Raw genomic sequence first — 12,896 nt, forward strand, 5'->3', positions numbered from 1 at the left:
TCCTACTGCCCTTGGTTCCTGTCACTTTTGACAGGAACCAAGGGCAGAGAAATATTAATTTTCTAAATTTTCTAGGAGGCCTGCGGGCTGGATAGGCCTTGCGAGCTGGATCCAGCCTGCAAGGCCATATTTTGCCCACCCCGATCTATACTTTGTCATCATCTGGACTATACATTTTAGTCCTTTCCCAGAAGCTCACTTTGTGTTTTGCAAGTTGGAGGTCACTGCTACCTCCTTCTCTGCCCCCAGTTTACTGTGTTTTAGTGTTGGAGTGACTTGCACCAGAATTATTTTGGTTACACCCAAAGAACTGTCACTGGTCCGTTCTGACCTTCTGTCCTAATAGATCTGTCATTATTCAACCCAAAAGATGTACAGTATAAGAAATATGAGTTACTGCTTTGGCACCCTGAATGTTTCTAATTGGAAGCCAAAAAGCCTTTCTATTAAAGGTTTGCCTCCCTACAGCCAGCATCCTTAGAATTTTTCTTGTGACCACAGTGTCTTGGGGCTTCTTCAATTTCCATTCCAGTATATTCCTGACTATGAAAGATAGCTCAACAGCATTTTTCAATAGAAGCTACTTTCTGGGAATGGAAGGCTAATTTGGTAAAGCCACTAAAGATCTAAAGGTTTCTTTAGGCATGAAGTAGCAGAGGGGATATCAGAGGTAACAGTTACCGAACTTTTGCTTAAAACATCCACCTTCGACATTTGATTAAGTTCAGTTTGAAGTGTAATAAATTATACTGCTTCATCTGTCTTACCTGGATTAGTGTGAGCATGCCTAGAATTGTTGAGCATCAGTTTCAGATGTGTAAAACTATTAACCTACTGTCCAGTACTATTTCTTTTTTATGGTTTTATAACATTAAAATATCTGAACAGCTTCTTGGTTAAAGATATTGTTTTAGTTAATTGAATTACTTATTTCAGGAAATTGCATGGAAGAGTTAGTAATTAAATCCCTCTGCTCTCTCTGGGAAAGTAGAAATTTGTAATTTTATTTCTTATAAAATCGAAGACTTGTAAGGCTGTGTGACTTATGGCTGTTTAGTTCTTTCTCTTGATTCTGAAGAACACTCTAATATGTGTAAAAACAGTAAGAGTTAGAGTTGAGCATTGGATGAGTTAAAATCTGCCTTGGTTTAGAAATTGAAACTTGGTGTGTTTTTATTAATCGAAAATATTGCTATATTGCAATTACATAATAATAATAATAATATTGCAATTATATAATAATTGCTTTTTAGTGTGGCTCTCAACCTTCTAGTTGGGGCACTCTCCCCAGCATCTCTGAATTTTTGCGGCATCCCTTTTTGAGAACCACTGTTGGTGCTGCTTCAGCGTTGCATCACAGCTGAATGTTGCAGGTGCTGTCTGGTAGATGTGTCTCATGCACCTGCTGCACAGTAGGCTCGGGAAGAAGGGCTGTGTACATGCGCTCACACACTTCTGTCTCCTAACCCAAAAACAGGCCAGAGAGCAGGTTTGTGCTATAACCCTGCTTGGTCTGGCCCTGAATAGTGTCTCAAACAGAGGTAAAATGAGCAGGCAGAACTGTCCTGCATATTTCTCTGGGAAGAGTGAGGGGACCAGACTACAAAGGGCTGCAGTACAAACCAGCTTTCCTGTCTGCTTCAGGGTTATCAGAGAACCCTAATGAGGCTCCTATCTCTACACATGTACTACAGCACTTCCCTATACTGCCTATACTGCAGCACCCCGGATGAGAAGCATGATTTTAGACATTACTTTGAAGAAAAATTTTTATTCCATTTACAGATTGTAGTGCCCTCTGGTGGAGAAGGAGAAGAACTTGATTATTTTTACTAGCATAAGCAGACTAAATTAAAAAATAAAAAACCATGTGGCACTTAAGCAGTTTTTCATAATTTAAAACTACAGGATGAAATCTTAATATTGATTTCAGTAGGCTGGGAATAAGCTATATGGACAAAGTAACACTTCTTTTCCAGAAAGGTTATTGCCAGTTAGAATTCTGCATCAGAACCTAGCTGAAGTAGTATCTAGAAAGCCATCTGAAGTAATTCTGGTCCTGATGGTCACGTGTTCTTTGCCTTTTACAGTTTCTCTTAAAATGAAAATGGAAGTTTTAAGTAGAATTTTTTGAGGGATGGTAATTTGATATTTTATACAGCTGATAAGGGTTTTTACCTTTTTACACTTGGGAATAACAAGGTTTTTTAATTACAAAAAAGCTTTGCATGCTATTTTTCCAACTATTACAGGTATATGATGATGGAAAATATGTATATCTGGTAACAGAACTCATGAAAGGAGGAGAACTGCTGGACAAAATTCTTAGACAGAAATTTTTTTCAGAGCGGGAAGCCAGTGCTGTCCTCCTCACAATAACAAAAACTGTTGAATACCTCCATGCACAAGGGGTAAGTGTTCTGCTGGTAAAAATCTATTTTAGAAATGCTTTTCCAAATGCATCCTGAAACACCCTTGTTCTTTTAATGCATAAATTCACATGCGGCTGAATTCTACCATAGTGCAATAAATACTTGATACAAAAGATATACTCTGCACCAAAGTTTTTCTTAAACTGTAGAACTCCCCATATATTGCTCAAGTGGATTGATAATGAACAAAAAAATCTAATATCTGAAGAAAATGTATTTAATTAAATAATAGTAAATTAAAACTGGAAAGGACCTGAGGAGTACACTCTTTAAATAGCTATACATATACATGGCAACACCTCCAACATTTCTCCACTGTCTATCCTTAACAAGCTATATCCATCCATGACTACTTTAGTCATGTGAGCTATGCTATCCCACCACATCTCTATATCCCAGTTACCTCATAATTCTGCGATTGTACTAAGATCTCAAATTCTTCCTGTGTAATCCCCTCTGCTTCTTGTATTTGTATATAAACATTTCAGGTATCAACTGATTTCCCTGTCTTTTTCCAAGAAGTTTGCTAATGCTTCTGCTATTGCTTCCCCTTATGATATTTTTCTCCAAATCCCTGGCTCTTTACTCATCTCTTGGCTTTTGTTTCCATTCCTGGTGAACCTTGTTTAAAACCCTCCTCACTAGAAGGAATATTCTGGACCAGAATTTTTCTCTCTGCCTTCAATACCAGGCTCATTGATGGTGATTGCTACCGCTAATGAGGAAAAAAATGGCACAAAAGGGTAATAATGTAGAAGTCTCTTTGGTCCAAAATGCTGCTACTTTGCAAGCTATCCATTTAGGACATCAAATCACTAGCTGTCATTAGTAGATTAGGATTTTCTGAATTAGAACAAACTGATTTTTTTTGTTTGTTTGTTTAGAAAAGTTGCTTCAGGAAAACAGGAATTTAAGCGTTCAATTTCAGAAGGCCAGACTAATTGCAAGGATTCATGCAGCTCTTAAGTACTGGAAATATTGTTCCTAAAATGTGGCTTATTTGAATGGTGCATGGAATACATGTACCGGGAGTAGAATATGGTTATACATAGCTTGAATTAGGTATTCTGGAGTTAGAAGAACTGCATTTATTGTACAGGAAAAGTGTTTTCTTTCATTTTCCAAGTGCCCAGTAAAGCCTTGTACAGCATTGTCCTCTTTACAAAATGAACTCTTAAGTCTTCATTCTGGTTTTCAGATAATAATATTGCATATTAGAACGCTGCAGTTGATAGTAGAAGCATCATCCTTTTTTTATAGTCCATGGTCATGGCAGCTTAAAAATAAACTAAGCAGTGGAGTAGATGGATGTTTGTAATAGAAGCATAAAAAAGTACTGCCATATTTTTTTTTAATGTTTGTGTTTTTATTTAGGTTGTTCACAGAGATCTGAAACCTAGCAACATTCTTTATGTTGATGAATCTGGTAATCCAGAATCAATTAGAATTTGTGATTTTGGTTTTGCAAAACAACTACGAGCAGAAAATGGTCTGTTGATGACTCCATGTTACACAGCCAATTTTGTGGCTCCAGAGGTAAATATGAAATTGTGGGTATATGCTTTCATGTCACTTTGATGGTTTTTAATCATTTAGGCATGCTAAAGGGTTATTGTGGTGTAATTGGTAAAATTATCAATGGACTAAGCTTTTGAAACAAAGTATTTGTCATCTTCAAGGAAATAAAATAAGGAACACTAATTACTACAGAAAAGGTTGGGCTGTTTTGATAATTACTTGTTTTCTACAGGTTTTAAAAAGACAAGGGTATGATGCTGCCTGTGATATATGGAGTCTCGGTGTTCTGCTTTATACTATGCTCACTGGGTAAGTTGGCAGATATTACTGTAAAAGCATTGTTAAGGTAAATACATATAAGTGCACAAAATATTGATTCAGTGCTGCAGAATGCTAGTGTTCTCTATACATGATCAGTACTTCCCTCTGGTTTCAGTGGTAAGGTTGAGCCCAGCACTCGCCTTTTTTTAGTAATTTATACAAAATAAATATCTGAGTTTGTCTGACTTGCATAAGACTTGAACAGTTTCCAGCAGTGGAATATCTTCTGCCTTGTGGCAACTTAAGAATAAAAGTAGGATTTGAAGAAAAGGAAAGAACTTGGATACATTATTCTATTTGAAATAGCTTTTGTGCTACAAGAAGTTTAATTAAGGGTAGTGCTGTACTGGAGGGAATATATGTAGTTTTAAAATATAATCGTGATGCTCTGAGCTTTGATAGCTCTCAAGAATCAGTCATCAGATAATTTGACATGATGTAGTTAGAATGATATATGCAGTGTGAATGATTTGCATAAAAGGATGAAAAAAGTAAAGTTAAATGAGTAATAATTAGAAATCCCACCTTTAGACAAGTGTAACCTGTATGCAGGCTGTAACATGGTAAATCTAAAATGTTATCAGTCTTAAATTGTGTGCTGCAACACGTTCATCTCAACTAAAACTGGCAAGCCATACACGTTTTTAAAAAGTTATTTTCATTCTTTGTTGTGCTTTAGTATATTTTGCTAGCTCAGCAGCAGACATGAGGAATTGAACAAGGGAAATCATTTAAGGTTGATGGCTTCCCTGTCTTTGCTTTCATCTAGTGCCAGGTTGGTATTTTGTTCCTCTGCAAGTCAGTCATCAAGTCATCAGTTTCCATGTTCTCGCACATTTTGTTCTTTCGTTTAACCAGAATGTACAAACTTTGGTACTAATCAGTGTCCTTTAAAAAGGACATTAAAAGCATTAAGAGGGACAGTCTTTACAGCTCTGATTCTGAATTGGCCTATACTTATACTCAAAGAACATACAGTGAAAGAAGGAACAGGCTCTTAATCACAAACTATGATGCATCTTCAACTATTTACATACAACTTGGAGGTTTTTGCAGTCTATATTTATTAAATGCCACTATAGTTAGTGTCTGTTACTTTTATCTTTATGTTGAAACTACTGGCAATTGTGATTTAAATGTGAAATACAGCTTGGACCTCAACTGGAACAGATTTTAAAACTCTGAAATCTTTTGATTAATTAGTTACACTCCTTTTGCAAATGGTCCTGATGATACCCCAGAAGAGATTTTGGCACGAATAGGTAGTGGGAAATTCTCTCTCAGTGGAGGCTACTGGAATTCAGTATCAGATACAGCTAAGGCAAGTATATTTTTTCCTTCATATACAGAATGGATGCAAACATTTTGCAAAGGTATTTTGTGTGCACACATTCTAAAAATAGGTTATCTTAAAGGATACAGATATTAATAAAGGTAACTTATCTATCGTGTGTAGATTTTCATTTGATAATTATGTTATTTTCAATTTCAGCTGAATGTAGGAAGAGAAAAAAAAGTATAGTTTATACCACACTTTGAACGTTTTTTTCCCCTATGTATCTTTTGTTTGAAATTTGTAGTCTGTTCTCCCAGCATCCTTCTTCCAGTCTGCGAAACATTTTTTTTCTCTTCTACAATACTATAACCAAACTAATATAAAAGCATGGTTTCCCAACAGACCATGTTACAGTAGATTTCAAATACCCTAATTCTTGGATATGAAATTGAATAATTCAAGATGGTATTTTTCAAAAGTACTTAAGGAAAACAGTTATATAGGTCCCACTGAGCTCCCTGGGTGTCAGTATCTTATTCTCTCAGGTACTTTTAGGACTACCATTCTTTGTGTGTAGTATTAATAAGCAAGGCGGGGGGAGGGGAGAACACCCTGAAGTGATGATTATCCTCTTGCCAGTTCCCCAGTGCAGATTCTGAGGAAATGAAGCAGCTGTTAAGCTGATTCTTTTGTTCTAGAGAATATGAAATCTTAGTTGCAGTGAATGGACCATACTTTTAATCTTGATTTTTGCATCCTAATTTCATTATGTTTGAATAATCAACTACTAAAATACCAATAACTTATAGCTGTTGTAGTAGGTCGGGGTGTCAAACTCAACTAATCTCATGGGCTAGATAGGAGCTGTTGGGCTGGCACATGGTGCCAAGTCCAGCCCATGCACTTCAAGCAGCACTCAGGCCCAAAGCTGTGAGCATGTATCAGCGAGGTCAGCACAGGGCATGCGCTGCCCAGTGTGCAGGCTGAATCTAGTGCTGTGTGCCCTGCACGCAACATGGGGTTGAGCTGTGCATACAGTAGCAGGGCCAGCAGAGGATGTGGGCTGTGCACATGCTGGATCCAGTGTTGCACACAGCACGGGGAGGAAAGGGACAGGCCATGTCCAGTGTGCATCCCGATCTAGGCCCCTAACCAATCCCCTGAACCCAGTACTGCAGGTAGCACATGGTCAGGGCCAGTGCATGGAGTTGGTCCAGAGATCCACCAGCCAGATTGTGCAGCATTACGAACCTGGATCCAGTCCATGAGCCATGTTTGACACCCTTGTCCTAGGTGACCTGTTTTTGTAACTTATTTGGGGTTTTTTAAGCATATAACTCTTGCCTGGAAAACCAAGAGTAGTCTGAAAATTGGAGGAGCCACAGCCTGCTCCCATCTTCTAGAGAACTTGTTCATATTGGGGCTAAATAATATCAAAGTCTTGTCTTTTACAGCTGGATATACAGGTGGAAAGCGGGTCCACAAACTCTAATTTTTTGGGACTTACTAGGTCAGGGAGCATTGTTTATAATCACTTGCACCAGAATGCTACTTTTATGATAGCTAACTAGAACTCTTCTATAAAAACATCATGATCTTCAACCCTCTCCTCCCCTTTAATACACTGTGGACTTCTGTGGCCATATCTAGACATGCGTGGACATTTGATAACTCTGGGATAACTAGCGGCAGAGCACCTTATGCTGCCACTATTTGTCTCTGAGGAATACCTGTGCCAACACATGCTCTGGCATGCAGCAGGTTACCCTGGGCAGGGTAGGGGGGAGGCTGGGGCCAGCACTAGGCTGGCCGCAGCAGCCTTATCCAACGCTGCACGGAGCCTGCCAAGCGTTGGATAAGTGCAGCTCCTGCCAGGCAGGCTCTGGCTTCTGTTGGTGCACAGTGTCACCATGTGAACTGCTCCACTTTTTTTTCCCCACGGGTTTTTTTGACCCATGGATATCATGGGGTCAGAAAAACCCCTGCACTGTTCCATTGCGATACAGAGAACAACTGAACTTTTGGTATGTGGTACAGCAGATACATCTGCGGTGCCACATATCACATGGCTGGGCTGTATCTAAAATTGCGTAACTATGCAATTTTGTTGTTGTTTCAAATTTAAGAGGGATGAGGGATATTGTGGGGGTTTTTTCTTTCTCTTTTTTCTCTCTTCCTCCTTTTTTCTCCTTTTCTTTTTTCTTTTTTTTTTTTTAAGTAAATGTTTCCATGCTGTTGCTAAGTGCCCCAATGTCTCAATAGCGTTTGAGATCACTAATACATTTTTCCACTAGCAGTTTTCCCAGTGTTAGAAGTTTATTTCCTTGCCTTTTTTAAAGGTATCCTCCTCTTCCAAAGATTGCTTGTTTTTTAAGTTCTTCAGTAGGTCTTGAAGTAACTGTAGTAACATTTCAGTCGCTTCCGGAAATGGTCCGGATATTTGTTTAAATTGTTGGTATCTGCAAATACATTTCTTCAGATCTTGAATTTTAAACTCAATTATAATGCTCTGAAAAGCAGTAGTACTGCAAGTTGGGGCTTTTGTGGGTGTTTTTTTCTTAATGTTGATTTGAATTAACAGCTCCTGCATTGTTGACAGGACTTGGTTTCAAAGATGCTCCATGTTGACCCACATCAAAGATTGACTGCTGCTCAGGTTCTTAGACACCCTTGGATAGTTCACTGTGACCAGTTGCCTCAGTACCAACTAAACAGACAGGATGCCCCACATTTGGTGAAGGTAAATAAAAGCTTGTTCAGATTATTTAGCTGGGATTAGTTGTAAATAAAATTACACACAAAATAATCAATTTTGTTCTAAATACCAGTTCTGAGTTTAGTAAATACAGTGCATGAAACTGTAATGTGCACTTGTGATGTCCCTAATAGTAAGGCCTTCAAGAGACCCTATCAAAGAATGTCTTTTCTGTTTGAAAAATGTGGAGTGCTGCAATCAGTTTAAATGTTTTGTGGGATGCAAATTGAAAATACTAGGATTCTTTTTTGGAAAAAGGGAATTAAGGACTTTGTAGGGAAGGCTTATGAAAGAGTCAACCCTTAAGGTTGCTAGAAATATAAAGCCAACTTTTATGTGCATTCCCCACTCTCCTTCAGCCCTTGCAGTTTCTCTTCCACCCCCCACCACCAATCCATTTTTTTTTATCCTGTTGGGTGCAATTGGGAATCTCCATACTTCACCATACACTACGCCAAAAATTTTTAAAGACCAAGTGTGATGGTGACCTTCTTGTATGATTCCTCTTATACAGTTATTTTTTGTATTAAATGACACTGGGTCAATGTGGAACACAAGTTTTCACCACCAAGTGGATCAAAAGTAAAGGCTCCACTTCAGATGCCAGCCACAGATTATAATTTGCAAAGAAACATTTTTGAGAGTTCATAATGAAAACAAGAAATAGTTAAATCCTAAAGGAGGACACACCACTAGTGGGATTTCATTCTTTCTTTATACTTCTGAAACTTAATTAAAGCACATTTTAATTTTGGCATATATAAATTGCACCTGCTGACTTTAACAAAAATCATGCCAAAGTTGTCTTAATTGTTTGTTTGTTTACATTGTAAAAAAGGACACATGCATCATGCTTTAATAGTTATTGAACTACAGGCAACCCCCACTTAGTGCTCTTAATTGGTTCCAGAAAAACTGAGCCTTAAGCAGAACTGCGCTAAGCAGAACCCATTTCCCCATAGAAATTAATGTAAATAGAAATTAATTAGTTACTGCCCACTCTGCCACTGCTGCCTCTCCCCACTCCCCTGCCCACCTAACAGCACACCAGCCACAGAGGCCAACCTGGGCCTGTACCCCTGCTGGCCCTGGCCCTGGCTCTGGGCACTGGCACTGGTCCAGCACTCATGCCTGCCCCCGCACTCACCACTTCTCACTGCTGCCACCTCTCCCCACCCCTCTTGCCTGCCCAGCAGCCTCTCTGGCTCCACTTGCCAGCCTGGGCACTGGAGCTCCTGCCGCCAAGCTCTGGGCAGGTCCTGCACTCCTGCCACCCCATCCCACTGGCCCTGGCTCTGGCCCAGGCACCAGCATAGATCCAGCGCTCCTCGCCTCTGTTGCTGCCACCTCTCCCCACCCCCTGCCCATTCCAGCACCATGTGCCAGCCTGGGCACCGGTGCTCCTGCTGCTAACCCCGGCCCTGGGCACTGGCTGGGGCCTCGCACTCGTCCCCTCTGTTGCTGCTGCTTCTCCCCACCTCCTTCCCTGCTCCAGCACCCTGTGCCAGCCTGGGCCCAGGCTCCTGCCCCATCCTGGGCCCTCATGCCTGCCCCACCACTCACTGCCACTCACTCACCCCACTCACTGCTGCTGCCACTGCCACCATTGCTTCTCCCCACCCACTCACTGAAACTCCCTGATTCCACTGAGCACTATAGCGAAACTGGCTGAGCACTCAGTGGAATCAGGTATCAATCTTAAAAATGAGCGCTATAGCAAAACAGCGCTAACTGAAACTGCATTAAGCAGAGGTTGCCAGTAATACTAGGGCAAGTCGGGCCCAATCTCTTTAACCTATAGAAAACAGCTGGAAGTTAAAACGTGTTTAAAATCTCTATGCTGTTCATTGTTACAGTCTCTTAAATGTTTGTAAGTTAACGGCGGCGTGTTGTTTCTGTTTTGTCCCTGCCATCTGATTTATAGGGAGCAATGGCAGCCACGTATTCTGCTTTGAACCGCAATCAGTCACCAGTTTTGGAGCCAGTAGGCCGTTCTACTCTCGCTCAGCGAAGAGGTATAAAAAAAATTACCTCAACAGCCCTGTGAAATGACCTCAACCAGATACTTGGTACCATGGTATAAGATGATAGCACAAATCATGGAGACAGGTAGCACATATCTGACAGATACCTGCAAGCACACTGTCCCAGCTGGTACCTATAATGCTGCTGCTACTGCTTTCATCTATTCTCGCTTTAAACTTTTGATGGCAAGTTACTGACCTTAGTGGAGCTTTGGATGGAGTGAAAAGTGGAAACATGATGAAAATGGGACTTGTTCACTGATTGAATAAACAAGAATTATGAATGCCACCTCTGTCATAAAAATACACTGAATAAAGCACTCTGCACCGTATAGCATTATTTTTATAAGAAATATTTCTTGTTCCCTAAAATATTCTTTGTTACACATAGAGATGGACAGTTTATGTTAAGCACTTAGCTTAAACAATCTGTTTATATAGCACTGTATACTTTGTGCCATCCAACATTTTGTATGTTTTTTGTAAACAATTCATGAGCAGTACATTTCTGTGCTGTTTTCTTTAATGTATACATGCCTTGTTTTACTTAGATTTTATTATTCATTTTGACAATTAAATCTGGTTAAACCATTCACCTGGATTAATCAGTATTGTTGGACAGCTCTAAAAGAAGCCTGACTGTTAAAACAGCTATTGAATGTAATACTACAAATACGTATTTTTTCCTTGCCTATATGTTTTTTCTACGTGTCCATGTTTCTGAAGCCACATTATGAGAAACAAAGCTATTGTTAAACTTAACTATCACATGTATGTGATGGGCAATGCACCATGGAAAAAAAGTAACTTGCTGCACACCCCTTTGCCTTTTCTGTCCCTGTTTTTCCCACCTGTTGACTGGACTCGCTCAGGAATCATCATTAAATACTTTTCCATGCAAAATAGTTGTAGTTAGGGGTGCACAAGGCAGCATTCCGTTCTCATGACTGGCTGGTAATGTCTCATGACTGGCTGGTAATGTCTAATGCTGAATTTTTTGGGTTTGGTTAAGTTGCCAATGACTGAACTGTATCTAGGGCATCAGAGATGAAAAGTAATAATGAAGCTTAAAGCAAAGCACAGCAGCTTACAAAAATCAAGTTTAAATTCCATCTGTTCATTGATAAGTCCTAGTTCAGCTTGAAGCAGAATCGGCAAGAATCCTTCAAATCATCTAGCAGGATTTTTTTGGACCTTTCACTGGCAGTCCAGGCACCCTTAAAGTAGTATTGCTCAATTCTGGTAGCATGAAACTAGCCTGACTGAGAAGCTAGGACAGAATCCCTACTGTTCCCCAGAGGGAGTCAGACTCTTAGCTTGATGTTGGGAGACACAAATTATTGGCCTTTTGAGCGTAGCTTCTATGATTCAAGGTACATAGCTGAGCTGCAAGCAGCACTTGCCCCAGTAGAAGGATAATGTGACTCAGGCTAGAATTTGCTGCTATCCCATTCCCTCTCCTGCTCCTCAGAGAGAATAACTGACTTCCGTGTGTGAGATGCCCATTATGACAAAGTTACTAAATGTGGATCTTGGTTCACACTTTCTCTGAAAATTACAGTTCAGAAAGCAAGAAACAAGCAAGTGCATAGTTCCAGGTTAATTAACCTGTGTTAGCTGTTAACATGCTAGTTTATCTAAAGTTACAATTTTTTCAGTGAGACTTGTTAAGAGGATGAAGCTGACCTTATTTTATGACACATGGATTCTTTTGAAGGATTTTTGTTAGAAAAGTGAGGCTGTGAAATAGACTGCCTAGGGAAGTTGAGAAATCTTCATTGTTGGAGGCAGCGGTGCTCGGCTTTTTGGTCCTGTAGGTCAGATAAGTGGCATGGGCAAGATTGGGTCTGTGTTATCTCCGCCCAGTCTGACATGCCTGTATTAGGACCCCACCACCTCAGCTGACCCTTTTATGCCTAGATTGGGCCCCACACAAGCCCTGCCTTGACCTGTATTCCAGGATCAGGCCCTGTGGCACCTTGTGCATCTGATCTAGCATGCAGGGCCATGCTATCTGGCCTGTGGAGCTCCCCATTTGCTGGGAAATTTGGCAGCAGGAGAACAGTAATTAACAATCCCCTACCACTGAATTTTTGGACCCATGGGGAGCTCTACAAGCCAGATGTGGGCTGGATCTTGCCTGTGGGTCAGAATTGAGCACTCCTAATTGGAGGTTCATAGATTGGAAGGGACCTAGGAAAATCATAGGGTTCAGACCCCAGCAAAGGTGACTGTCTAGTCTCCTCTTTATAATTTCCAGGGTAGGTGACTGCACCACCTCCAGGTGGAACTTATTCCATAGTCTGGACACCCTGACTGTGAAGGTTTTCCTAAGGTTGAGCCTGAATTGGTCTTCCAGGAGTTTGTGGCCATTACTCCTAGTTTTCCCATCAGGTGCCCTGGTGAGCAGTTGCTCACTGAGCCCTTGATGTACTCCCCTAGTGTAGCGGTAAGCTGCTACCAGATCCCTCAGCCATTCATAGATGCTAGGGTCGGAAGGGACCTCAATAGATCATCGAGTCCGACCCCCTGCATAAGCAGGAAAGAGTGCTGGGCCTACATTACCCCAG

At 40.5% G+C, this 12,896-nt stretch overlaps 1 protein-coding gene across 5 annotated transcripts in view; it reads left to right on the forward strand.

Moving 5' to 3' along the window:
- RPS6KA3 (ribosomal protein S6 kinase A3) overlaps positions 1–12,067 on the forward strand; it is a 103,064-nt gene extending 90,997 nt beyond the window's left edge. For all 5 annotated transcript variants that reach the window (XM_019529189.1, XM_019529187.1, XM_019529188.1 and 2 more), the window contains 6 exons: positions 2,253–2,411; positions 3,807–3,968; positions 4,183–4,259; positions 5,475–5,592; positions 8,147–8,287; positions 10,227–12,067. In XM_019529189.1, coding sequence (XP_019384734.1) covers positions 2,253–2,411; positions 3,807–3,968; positions 4,183–4,259; positions 5,475–5,592; positions 8,147–8,287; positions 10,227–10,349 — 780 coding nt within the window. In that variant the 3' untranslated portion in view covers positions 10,350–12,067. The remainder of the gene's footprint in view (positions 1–2,252; positions 2,412–3,806; positions 3,969–4,182; positions 4,260–5,474; positions 5,593–8,146; positions 8,288–10,226) is intronic.
- Positions 12,068–12,896: the final 829 nt, after the last annotated feature.

The sequence above is a fragment of the Crocodylus porosus genome, unplaced genomic scaffold (genome assembly GCF_001723895.1).
Source record: "Crocodylus porosus isolate Cpor-Errol unplaced genomic scaffold, CroPor_comp1, whole genome shotgun sequence".
In the NCBI taxonomy this organism is placed as follows: Eukaryota; Metazoa; Chordata; order Crocodylia; family Crocodylidae; genus Crocodylus; species Crocodylus porosus.